Here is a 12,486-nt window from a genome sequence, read left to right as displayed (position 1 = left end):
ACCCAGCTCATTTGGTAATTACTGAAGGAAGTTGAATCTAAGGGCTGGGCAGAAAAGATTTTGGAACTTTCCAGGCCTCCTTACCTTCCAACTCCACCAGCTGTTCTGCAAACTGGCCACCTGGAAACACAGAGAATGCTGGTCAGAAGACTATCAATGAAGCTACTTTTTCTTTCTCATGTCCACACAACACACAGACAGCATCTCCTCTCCATTAATTACCATTTAAAATAACAACAAGGAAATCTCAAATAAGCCACAATTCTATGTGGAGTGATCATTGAATGGGAGGATCTGAGAATCCAGGACTGGACTCCTCTGCCAGAGCTGCAGGTTCACGGCAGGGCTGTTATTCATGGGCACAGAGAAGCCTTATTTGTGTATCTTCGTCCTGTAGCAAGCTCTGGAGTTGGACACTTTTGGGAAGGCAATGCTCAGAGCAGATATAAGGCATCAAAGACATTGATGACCATTACAGAAACTGACATAGTAAAGAACCTCCACGTACACCTTTTCCTTGCTAAGGATTCACCACACTTCACTTGGTTCTCTTTCACGGATGTGATTAGGAGATGTTGTGCTTCCACACTGTTTTATCTCCTTAGCACATCAATGTAATTTAAAAGATCCACAAACTGTTGTTTCTATACAGACGCTCTGTCTTCTTCACTGTCTGGACTAGACATGGCTTCTCCATAATGTGGATCTTGGACAGAGTCATGCCAGTCTGGAGAGGTTAGAAGAGCTTCTTCTTTGAGTCAGGAGCACTTGGAATTTTCTGTGTTTTACATATTTATGTGACAATGCTCTCCTCAGGCCATAGAACTCTACAAGTGAGAGAGCCCTTGTCACTTCTACTCCACTTTTGGTCATGGGTTGACCACATTGATGGAGGAAGGTCATTGGTTAAGAATAAAGAAACTGCTTGGCCCTCATAGGTTGGAACATAGGTGGGTGGAGTAAACAGAACAGAATGCTGGGAGGAAGAGGAAGTGAGTTCAGATGCAGGGCAGCTCCTCTAAGAGACAGCCACCATGCTCTCCTCTCCAGAGCAGATGCGATGAAGCTCTGACCCAGGATGGACGTAGGCTAGAATCTTCCTGGTAAGCGCACCTTGGGGTGCTACACACATGAACAGAAATGGGCCAAGCAGTGTTTAAGTGAATAGAGTTTGTGTGTTGTTATTTTGGGGCATAAGCTAGCCAGGCTACCAGGAGCTGGGGCACAGCCCGCAGCTCCCACTACCCCACATCAATAGAAAAGAGACTGAGACAATTTAAAATTTTTCTGATAAATGGATAGATATGCAGATGGTGATAGTCTGTACGACTGCAACCAGAGTTATATACATAGTTACAGTTTTAGATGCATCCATACATCTCAACACACACACACATACACACATGCACACATGTGCACACACACTAACAATCCCAATTACACACTCACACAGTCCCAATTACAGACAGTAACAAATCCAATTACCCCACAAGTAGTCACACTTACTAATACAATCACAAATTCAAACACTCACTCACTGTAGTAAGAACGGAGCAGTGGTGCTGCTTCCTGCCACCCGGCTAGCTTTACCCAAAATAATTACACGGAAACTGTATTCTTTTAAACATTGCTTGGCCCATTAGTTTTAATCTCTTATTGGCTAGCTCTTACATATTGATATAACCCATTTCTAATATTCTGTGTAGCACCATGAGCTGGCTTACCAGGAAAGATCTTAAACTGCGTCTGTCTGGAGTGGGAGAATCATGGTGACTGCCTGACTCAGCTTCTTTCTCCCAGCATTCTGTTCTGTCTACTATGCCTACCTAATTTTCTATCCTATTAAAGGGCCAAGGCAGTCTCTTTATTTAATCACTGAAATTAACACAAAACAGAAGACTCTCCCCCATCAACTTACAAGTACCTACCCCATCACATCCACATGTAGAAACACATATTCAGAGGCAGAGTGGCTGAATTTCTTTCTTCTTATCTTTTTATATTACCACTCTTGTTGGTTTGGACTCACTATACAGACCAAGCTGATTTTTAACCATGAAAAATTCTCTTGCTACTGTCTTCCTAGTGACAAGATTAAATATACGCACTATAATTACTGACCATCTTATGGAGATTTTGCAAAAACTTGAAACATATTTTCATAGAAAATATTCTGATCATTATTTCTCTCCCTCATCTTTTCCCAGTTCCTTCCTCTTTCCCATATTGCCCGACTCTAAAACAAGTAGATATTTGTGGTGATTTAAGGCATTCAATTTTTATTGATTTTTATTGAGCTCTACATTTTTCTCTGAGCATTCTTTTTTATATAGATAATAAATAGTTTAAATGCATAATTGATGGAAACACAGTTTGTTCCAATACTGAGGGGACTTAAGAGGTGAGTGAACATCCATGTGTGAGGACATCCCACTCTGTAGGACCTCCACTGTGGGATGAAAACCTGGTCACATTCCCCAACTCCTTTGACTTTTCTAACCAGCCAGTAGAAGAGTTCTGCAGGAGAGTTTCCTGCAGCTAGGCTTTCCCAAAACAAAAACTCATCCACCCAAACCTCCAAGCTACTAGCCCCACCCTGTCCCCAAACTTGCCTATCCTTCAGCAACCTCTGTGGAACTCTGAAACACAGCTTGCAACAAGACAGAAAGCACTAAGAATTTGCTACAATACTGAGGGGACCAAAAGAGAGAACCAGGAGAGAAGACCAAGAGAGAAGTCTTAGAGAAACCTCAGAGGCTTACTAAGACATTGACATTAAAACTACAGAGCAAATCAAAAAAATAAAAAATTTCAGACAGCCAAAGAAAGGATTGGAGCAAGGTGCAAAGACACCATTGGCCACAACTGAAGGAAGAAATAGGTAGGCACCAATGCAAGAATTCATCCAACAACCTAAAAAGCAATATGGTAACACCAGAACCCAGAAGGCACACAACAGAAAGACTTGATCATCACAATTGAGAAGAAGCAGAAGAAAATGACTTTAAATGTAACTTTATGAAAATGATGGGGGCCTTTAAAGAAGAAATAAAAAAAAAAACCACCCTTAAAGAAATGGAGGAGTAAAAAAACAAAAAATAAAAGAAATTAATAAATCCCTTAAAACATCAAAGAAAACCAAGAAAAAAAATAACAATTAAACAGGTAGAGGAAACAGTTCAAGACTTGAAGACTGAAATAGAGGTAATAAAAAAAAAGCAAAAACAAAGGAAAAATTGGATATGGAAAATCTGGATAAATGCACAGGAACTACAGAGACAAGTATAACCAACAGAATACAAGAGATGGAAAGACTCTCAGATGTTGAAGATACTATAGAAGAAATAGGCTCATTGATTAAAGAAAGCATTAAATTCAACAAATACTTAACACAAAATATCCAGGAAATCTGGTACACCATGGAAAGACTAAACCTAAAAGTAATAGGGGTAGAACAAGTATAATAAAATAATATAAAATATATAAGTATATAAATATATAAAGTATATAAAATAATAGCGATAGAACTTCAGTTCAATGGCACAGAAAATATGTTAAACAAAACCATAGATGAAAAGTATCCCTTCCTAAAGAAGGATATCCCTATGATGATGCAAGAAGATCAAAGAACTCAAAATACACTGAATCAAAAAACAAAACAAACAAAAAAGGAACTGTCACCTCACCATATAATAATCAAAGTGGAAAACATACAGAATAAGGAAAGAATATTAAGAACTACAAAGGAAAAATGAGAAGTAACAAATAAAGGTAGATGTATGAGAATTACACCTGACTTCTCAATGAGAACCATGAAAGCCTGAAGGTTCTTGTAAGATGCAATGCAGACACTAAGAGAACATGGATGCAAACCCAGACTACTATCTCCATCAATCACCATTGATGGAGAAAACAAGATATTCCATGAAAAAAACAGAATTAAAAAATATGTATCCACAAACCCAACCCTACAGAAAGTACTAGAAGGAAAACACCAACTCAAGGAATCTAACTGAACCCACAAAAATACAGGCAACAGATAACCTCCCACCAGCAAAGCAAAACAAAGGGAAACACACAAACACTAATATCAAAAAAATAACTGGAATTAACAACCACTGGCCACTAATATCTTTTAATATCAATAGACTCAATTCACATATAAAAACACAGGCTAAGAGAATGGATGCAAAAACAGGATTCAACCTTCTGATGTATACAAGAAACACACCTTAATATCAAGGACAGACACTACCTCACAGTAAAGGGTTGGGAAAGGGTTTTCCAATCAAATGAACCTAAGAAACAAGCAGGTGAAGCTTTCCTAATATCTAACAAAATTGATTTCAAAATAAAATCAATCAGAAGAGATGGAGAAGGACATTTTATACTTGAAAGAGGAACAGTCCATTAAGATGTAGTTTCAATTATGAATTTCAATGCCCTTATACAAAAGAACCCACACATGTCAAAGAAATGTTGCCAAAACTTAAATCACATATTAAACCCCATACACTAATAACAGGAGACTTCAACACTCCACTCTTGCCAACGGACAGGTCAACCAGACAGAAACTTAACAAAGAAATAAGAGCACTAATAGATGTCATGAATCAAAGGAACTTAACAGACATCTACAGAACATTCCACCCAAACACAAAAGAATATACCTTCTTTTCAGTACCTCATGGAACCTTCTCTAAAATTTATCATATACTCAGTTACAAAGCAAACCTCCACAGATACAAAAAAATTTGGAGTAACCCTCTGTGACTTATCAGATCACCATAGATTAAAGTTAGAATTTAACGACAATATTACTCTCAGAAAACCTACAAACGCATGGAAATTGAACAGTGAACTACTGAACCACCACCCCTGGGTCAAGGAAGAAATAAAGAAAGAAAATAAAGACTTCCTTGAATTCAATAAAAATGAAGATACAACATATCCAAACCTATGGGACACCATGAAAACAGTTCTAAGAGGAAAATTCATACACTAAGGGCCCACATTAAAAAATGCAGAAAGCTCACATTAATTACTTAAAAACACACCTGAAAGCTCTATAACAAAAAAAAGAAACAGATGCACCCAGGAAGTGTAGAAGACAGGAATTAATCAAATAGAGGATAAAATTAACAAAATGGAAACAAAGAAAACAATACAAAGAATAAATAAAACAAAAAGCCTTTTTTTTTTGAGAACATCAAGAAGATAGACAAACCCTTATCTAAACTAGTGAAAAGGCAGAGAGAGAGAGAGAACATCCAAGTTAACAAATTAACAAAACAAAAGAATGGGAAGAGGAGTAGAGAAAGGGAGGGGTGAGGATAACTTGAGGCAATGGGCTAATTGATTACAAGGAAGAACAAAGTTGAGAGCAAGAAAAGAGATATATTCATTGAGGGAGCCATTTTAGAGTTACCAAGAAACCTGGCTCTAGAGAAATGCCCAGGAATCTACAAGGATGACCCCATCTAAGACCCTAAGCAATAGAGGAGAAAAAAAACCCAAACTTGACTTGCCCTGTAATCAGACTAATGAATATCTTAAATATCACCATAGAACCTTCATCCAGTAATTAATGGAAACAAAGGCAGAGACCTGCATTGTATCACTGGACTGAGCTCCTAAAGTCCAGTTAAAGAGAGGGAGGTATGAGAATATGAGCAAAGAGCTCAAGACCATAATGGGTTCACCTACTGAAACAGTCTTCCTGAGCTAATGGGAGTTCATCAACTCCAGATGGACTGGGAAGGAACAAGCAAAAGACCAATCTAGTCCCTCTGAATGTGGTTGACAGTTGCATGGCTGGGACAGACTGAGGGACCACTGGCAGTGCTCCAGAATTTATCCCTACTGCATGTACTGGCTTTTGGGTAACCTGTTCTCTTTGGATGATACCTTGCTCAACCTAGACGTAAATATGGCCTAGAACCTTCCCAAAGCAATGTGCCTTACCATTTCTGAGGATTGGATGGTGTGGTGTTGGAGGGCATGTGGAGAGAAGGGGAGGAGTGAAAGGAGTGGGAACTTGGTTTGGTATGTATAATGAAAAAAGATGGTTTGTTTTCTTTTTCAAAAAAAAATAAATAAAAAGGAAAAATGCATAATTGACCATACATTTTATCTTATAAAATATTCTATAATGTATATATTGTTCTTATAGTTTAAAATGCTTTTATTAATGTGTACAATATATAGCAAAAATATTCAGGACCAATGAGGTGCCTCAGCATTAAGTTTCCTGTCTCCATATATGACTGTCTCAGTTAAGTTCTTAATACGTAACTATGAAGCTGGGTGTGATGCTTTATTCTGTACTCCCAGCACTGGGGAGGTGGTGGTAGGAAACTCTCTGTGACTTGCCATCCCACCATTCTATCTGAACCTCTGAGCTCAGGTTCAGTGTGAGACCCTCTCTCAACAAATAAGGTAGATGTCAACTGAGGAACACAATCATGCTCTACTTTTCACCTTCAACATCATGGGCAAACATACATGTGACAATTAGTGTTTCCATTCATTCAGACATTTCCCTTTTCCTGTATTGAACTTTGAAGCTCTTTAGAAGCAAGCCATGGAAGCCACAGACCTACACTGAGCTGATTGTTATGGGAAGGAAGAAGAGAACTCTCGTGACTCACTGTATACGTGTTCTTTCTCTACCACTTTCATCTGGCCTACCTTCTCTAGGGATTGCCATTCCTTCTTCTGCCACAAGCTTGCCTATTTTAAGTCTATTAATGTGAGAGATTATATTTTTATGCATATGGTTCTGATATTTTCTTTTGAAATTGGTCTTGGTACTTTAATTTAATACCTTGCTCATGGAAAGCAAACATTATAACCCAGAGCTATAGATCTAGCCCTCCTACCTTTTAAAACATGACATTTTACTACAGAAAATAACATTTTTATTACAGCATTTGGTTATTCATTTCTAAAACAAACACCAGCCTCCCCAAATTCTTGTTGATGTCAGCATTTATGACTGTATGTTAGACAGAAAAAAATGTATGATCAATATTCTGTTCATCAATCTCAAGAACATAGGGTATGAGGTCAAATAAAATCAAAGAAATGAGAATGAGAGAGAGGGAGAGAGAGAGAAAAAGAGAGAGAGAGAGAGAGAGAGAGAGAGAGGGAGAGAGGGAGGGAGGGAGGGAGAAAGAGAGTTGGGGGGGCAGCTTGTGCCTTCTATCGAGAATCTGGACCACATGATGTGATGACATGATTATCTACTGTAAAGAAGATAATGCTGGAATTTAATTATTCATCTTGAATACTACACACCTGAATTAAATATAAAAATAGGAGTGGGCTGTGCCCATAAGTAACATGGTATCTGCCACACACTGAAATGCGTAAGGCAGGGGCTGCTGAGCTGAGTTCTCAACCACTAGTGTTCTGAATGTAACTTTGACCTTTAGGCATAAAGTGGAGATTGGCTGTGTTTAGAGCCTTTATAATGTGAAATGAGGCCCTGACCCTGAAGAAATCCCCCAAGTCACAGCTTCCCAGGACACTTGACACCTGAGTTGAACTCTGTAGTCAGAGGATGCTGTGGTAAACTCTGTAATGTAAACTATTAACATAGTATGAGAAAATATGCCTCCATAAAGCAAACATGCTAACTTCAAGACATTAACACAGAAAAATACGCAAATAGCAGCAGAAAGAATGATACACAACACACACATACTTAGAGAAACAGATATATGTATGCTAAAATCTTAATTTATTTGAAAACATTCCTTTTCAGTCTATGTCACTCATTCTACTTAAAAAAAAATCTACCTCATTAACAATATACCTTAGCCGGGCGGTGTTGGTGCACGCCTTTAATCCCAGCACTCGGGAGGCAGAGGCAGAGGCAGGCGGATCTCTGCGAGTTCGAGGCCAGCCTGGTCTACAAGAGCTAGTGCCAGGACAGGAGCCAAAAGCTACAGGGAAACCCTGTCTCAAAAATCCAAACAAAACAGAACAAAACAAACAAAACAAAAAAACCAATATACCTTGATAACATTAATGTATCTTAATACCCTTGCTGCATCTTACACCAGATGACCCCATGTTCCCTGAGCTCTATACTGTCCTGAGGAATCAAACCTCAGATGAGTGATAGAAAAGAGTTGTTTCTGAGAAGAACAATGAGCCTGTTCTTTTTATGAGAAAAAAAGTGTCCTAACCATTAACAAGGACTAGTGATTATTCAGATACAGTATGTATTTATCAAAATGAGGAATACAAACTTGAAATGGTACTTTTTCTATCAAAGTTTCTTGTATACTACACCATAACTCTCCCATTAAGCTAACTTCCAGCAAGGAATGAGAAACTTTTAAATAAATGTTTTATTTTTAATGAAGTATATATGTTTCTGTGTAGTTGGTGTAGTGATTGTGGAGAAAAACAAGAGGTCCCAGGGTCCTCTGGACTCAAATGTCGTTTTGAGCTGCCCTGAATCCAGGATTTACATTATTTAGGTGTTTTAGCTTCTCCCCAATCTTATGGTGATCACCACAGAATCACTCCTACCTTGTGTGATGATTTGCGTTTTGTTGATTTCAGAGCATATCCTAAATTTAGAATACAACTTTAATGGAGCTGTAAAAATAGCTCTGTGCTTCAAGTTCTTGCCATAGCAGAACCATTGACTGGGATCTAAACTATGAATTCAGGTCTCCGAGACTGCAAAACAAACAGTTATCTTATCTGAGGGATGTCGGGATGGAATTATCACTGGGGCTCACTGGTTCACCAGTATAGCCATTTGTGAGATCCAAGACAGGTGATAGAAGTTGTCTTTATAAATATTTTGTAGATGGAGGGCCCTTGAGAGTCTGTGCTTTTTATTTGGGGACTCCTCAATAAAGAGGGACCAGGAATAGAAATACAAGTAGTGGTTGGACAGGGGATGAGAATTTGGAATTCTTTAGAGTTAAGGGTGCTTAGGAGAAGCAGATAACGCTGGGAACCTTTGTTAGCAGTAAAAACATCAACAAATCACAAACAGAAACTCACTTTTCATAGAAATCAGATGCTATGGAAAGGGCTGGTGACAGTTGGAGGCAGTAATGAAGCTTATACCAGTATGGATGTGCACACTAGTGGCTGAGAGTTTTGAACATCAAGGGCATGCAGATATGCCTACAGAGGAATAATACCTTGAAAATTAGGGTGCATACTGATTTTTAACAAGATGCAAATATTAGAACCTTTTACAAATGATAACCAAGTGTAATCTTCTAAGTTTTCTTGGTTTAGAAGAAGCAAATATTGTATATTTCATTTTCAAATCTCCCCTTGGAAAGTGTATTTTACAGAGAAGCTGCAGTTTCTCCATCACATATTCAAAACAAAGAGAATGAATTAAAAATATTCAAAATTCCAAAGCTTTACATTAAAATTTAAGTCAACAAGTGTCACAATTACAGACTCCTTTTGAATTATTATTTCACACACACACATACACACACACACACAAAAAGAGAGAGACAGAGACAGAGAGAACACCACAGGATATATTAAATTATATGCCATTCTGTTAATCAGAAACAATTGACTAACTTAGAGAGTATGTAAAAAAAAAAAATTGATCTCATGTTTGCACACATAGAAGGTTGAACGTAATAAGACAAAGGGAAGGGGCCTCAGGATATGCTTTGCTGAAAGAACAAATCACAGGTTGTGATATTAAAATTCGAGGTCATGAAGCCTTAGCCTCTGAGGTGAATCTTACTTTTGGTTCTCAGAAATCCCTTTTTATCCTTAGTGCCCTCTGCTGGTCCCAGATGTCTCTACAAGGAGGTATTTTTTTGTGTAGGCTCAAATTGGTGTTTCCTCACTGTGTCTCTGGCACAGTAATATATGGCTGTGTCTTCAGTGTGTAGACTGTTCAGTTTTAAGAAGACTTCACTCTTGGAGTTGTCCTTACTGATGGTGATTCGAGATTGGAGAGCTGAACTGTATCTTGTGTTTCCATTACTCCATATTACTCCCATCCACTCCAGACCCTTTCCTGGAGGTTGTCGAATCCAGTGTATATCATAACCAGTTAGTGAGAATCCAGAGACAGTGCAGGTGAGAGACAGGGTCTGTGAGGGTTGCACCAGGCCAGGTCCTGTCTCCTTCAACTGTACCTGGGAAAAGACACCTGGAGACAAGCAACATCATGATCAGTCACACATTACATAGATGACATGCCTGGGTCCCTCTCCTGAAACCCTGAAACACTTACAACTTGGAAATGTCACCAGGCAGAGGAGCAGCACCAGGACAGCCATGCTTTGCTGGAGCTCCAGTGAGAATGAGATGGGGCCTCTCAGATAGGCCTGGGCTTTTATAGTGAGTCTGAGGGCTGCTTTGCATTGGCACATGCTCCTGAGGGGATAAAAGAAAGCACAGGTCTTGGTTTCCACTTCCCTCAGGTGAATGAGATTTGTCTTATGTTTCTTAGAGGATGAATATGGGAACTCAGGAACATTTTCTTGTTATTGTTTGTATTTCCAAACCCTGACAAATGGGAATTAGTATGAATCACACTGTGTAGGAGTGTTTACACTAAGTGAGTCCACATTTATGCAGTGCAGGAAGAGCAGTGTACCATAACCTAAATGCAGTTGTGTATCTCTATAAATTGCAGCACTAAATTTAGTATGGGATTGGACCTCTTAGTTATCATTAACCCTACATTAAGGAACGACTTAAAATTTACTCACTTGGTGTCAGTGAAATCATTCTTATTCTCATCACTTGTCTAGAAGATAACTTGTGAAGAAGAAGCTCACTAACATAATGATTGCATGTGATTTCAAGTATTTATCTGAGAGGATGCCCAAGAGACTTATTTGGTTCCTACCTCATGTGGCTCAACCTATTCACTTTCTCATTTTGGAACATAGTATCAAGGGACTGGTTTTAGTACTTCTTGACATATACCAGTCTACCTTTCTCTATGTACTTTTATCTCTCTTTTTAGCCAGTAATACAGAAAAGCACATGTTCCTTTATATAATTATTGCATTATAAGGGATGTGAAATTTGGCTGTCAATAAAAGTTCAGGAAGCACAGTAGTATGCCACTTGTCTTGAGAGTTGTGTTAATGAACGTGAAAAATATGGAAGGGAAGCTGAATCATCACAAAAAGTGAAGAACTAGGCAGATATGAATATGGGAACCCTGTGCCTTGAATTGTAGATCACAATAGAGAACAAGAGTGTGTAGAGCTTTCATCCTTGCTTTGGTAAAACAAACCATAGGGGAAATAAAGTACAGAGCTGGACCCACACTGATCAATCAGCATTCAGAGGATGTCTGCCTATTACTTGGTATTGGAGATCTCTCGTTTTAAATTCCTTATTTGTGTGTGCATAATCTTTGACTAGAGTGGCCATGGTAGAGACAGCTCTTAACATTAGCGATTCAGCCATTTGTGCAAGCTCTGATGGTCACTTTCACTATGAGTACTGTGTTTCACATATTCTTTGCTCTGGATGTTAGAATATTTTTCAGATATTATTCTCAACATGTTTCATCGTGGGTTTATCTAATATTTTCATTATATTAACAAAAATTTGGGAAGGAGTATTACATAAATAAATGTGCATCTCTTGTACTATATTGGTGAATTTGGCCTTTGGTTGCTTCAGAGATAGTTTGTGTTTGCACTTTCTTTTTTTTCTTTTTTCTTTTTCTCCTTCTTCTTCTTATTATTACAGATTTTCACCTGCTCCCCTCCTCCCATTTCCCTCCTCCTCCCCCATTCTCCTTTCCCCCTCCCTATCCATTCCAAAGAGGGGTCAGGGTTCTCTGCTCTGTGGGAAGTCCAAGGTCCTTTCCCCTCTATCCATGTCTAGGAAGTTGAGGATCCAAACAGACTAGGTTCCCACAAAGCCAGTACATGGAGTAGAATCATAACCCAGTGCATTTGTCCTTGGCTTCTCAGTCAGCCCTCCATGTTAGCCACATTCCGAGAGTCTGGTTTGATCAGATTCTCCATCTGTCCCTGTCCAGTTGGCCTTGGTGAGTTCCCATTAGATCGGCCCCACCTTTACAGTGAACGGGTGCACCCCTTGCCACCCTGACTTCCTTGCTCATGTTCTCCCTTCATCTGCTCCCTCCTTCTTAACCTTTATTTGTAAAGGTTAAGAACTCATGATAAATCCACCCATTACATATAAATTATATTCTACTTGATAGGTAAATTCTTATCCATAAGTCTTTTATCAGTTATTTGTTTACTTATGTCTGGTGGACACATGGAGACTCATTTAATGGGTTATATTATAATGTTAGTTCCACCTTGTACATAATACAAGCTACAGTCATCAGGGAAAAAGGGCCTTCATTTGGAAAAATCTCCACCACCAGGTTGTTCTTTAAGAATGAATGCAGGGTCATTTTGATCAGTAATGATTGATGAGGGAGGGTTTAGACACACAGGTTGGTGCCATCTATGGGAAGTTGTTCCTGATTTA

General features: G+C 38.7%; 1 gene segment (V, D, J or C); it reads right to left on the bottom strand.

The window, feature by feature from the left end:
* Positions 1-9,806: 9,806 nt before the first annotated feature.
* On the bottom strand, positions 9,807-10,292 carry LOC130882889 (Ig heavy chain V region PJ14-like). The segment is given in 2 exon segments: positions 9,807-10,162; positions 10,247-10,292. Coding segments are annotated over 2 exon segments (402 nt in total).
* Between the last annotated feature and the right edge of the window lie 2,194 nt (positions 10,293-12,486).

This window comes from Chionomys nivalis, chromosome 10 (genome assembly GCF_950005125.1).
Source record: "Chionomys nivalis chromosome 10, mChiNiv1.1, whole genome shotgun sequence".
In the NCBI taxonomy this organism is placed as follows: Eukaryota; Metazoa; Chordata; class Mammalia; order Rodentia; family Cricetidae; genus Chionomys; species Chionomys nivalis.
The sequence above is the reverse complement of the archived record's forward strand: the minus strand, read 5'-3'. Positions and strand labels throughout refer to the sequence as shown.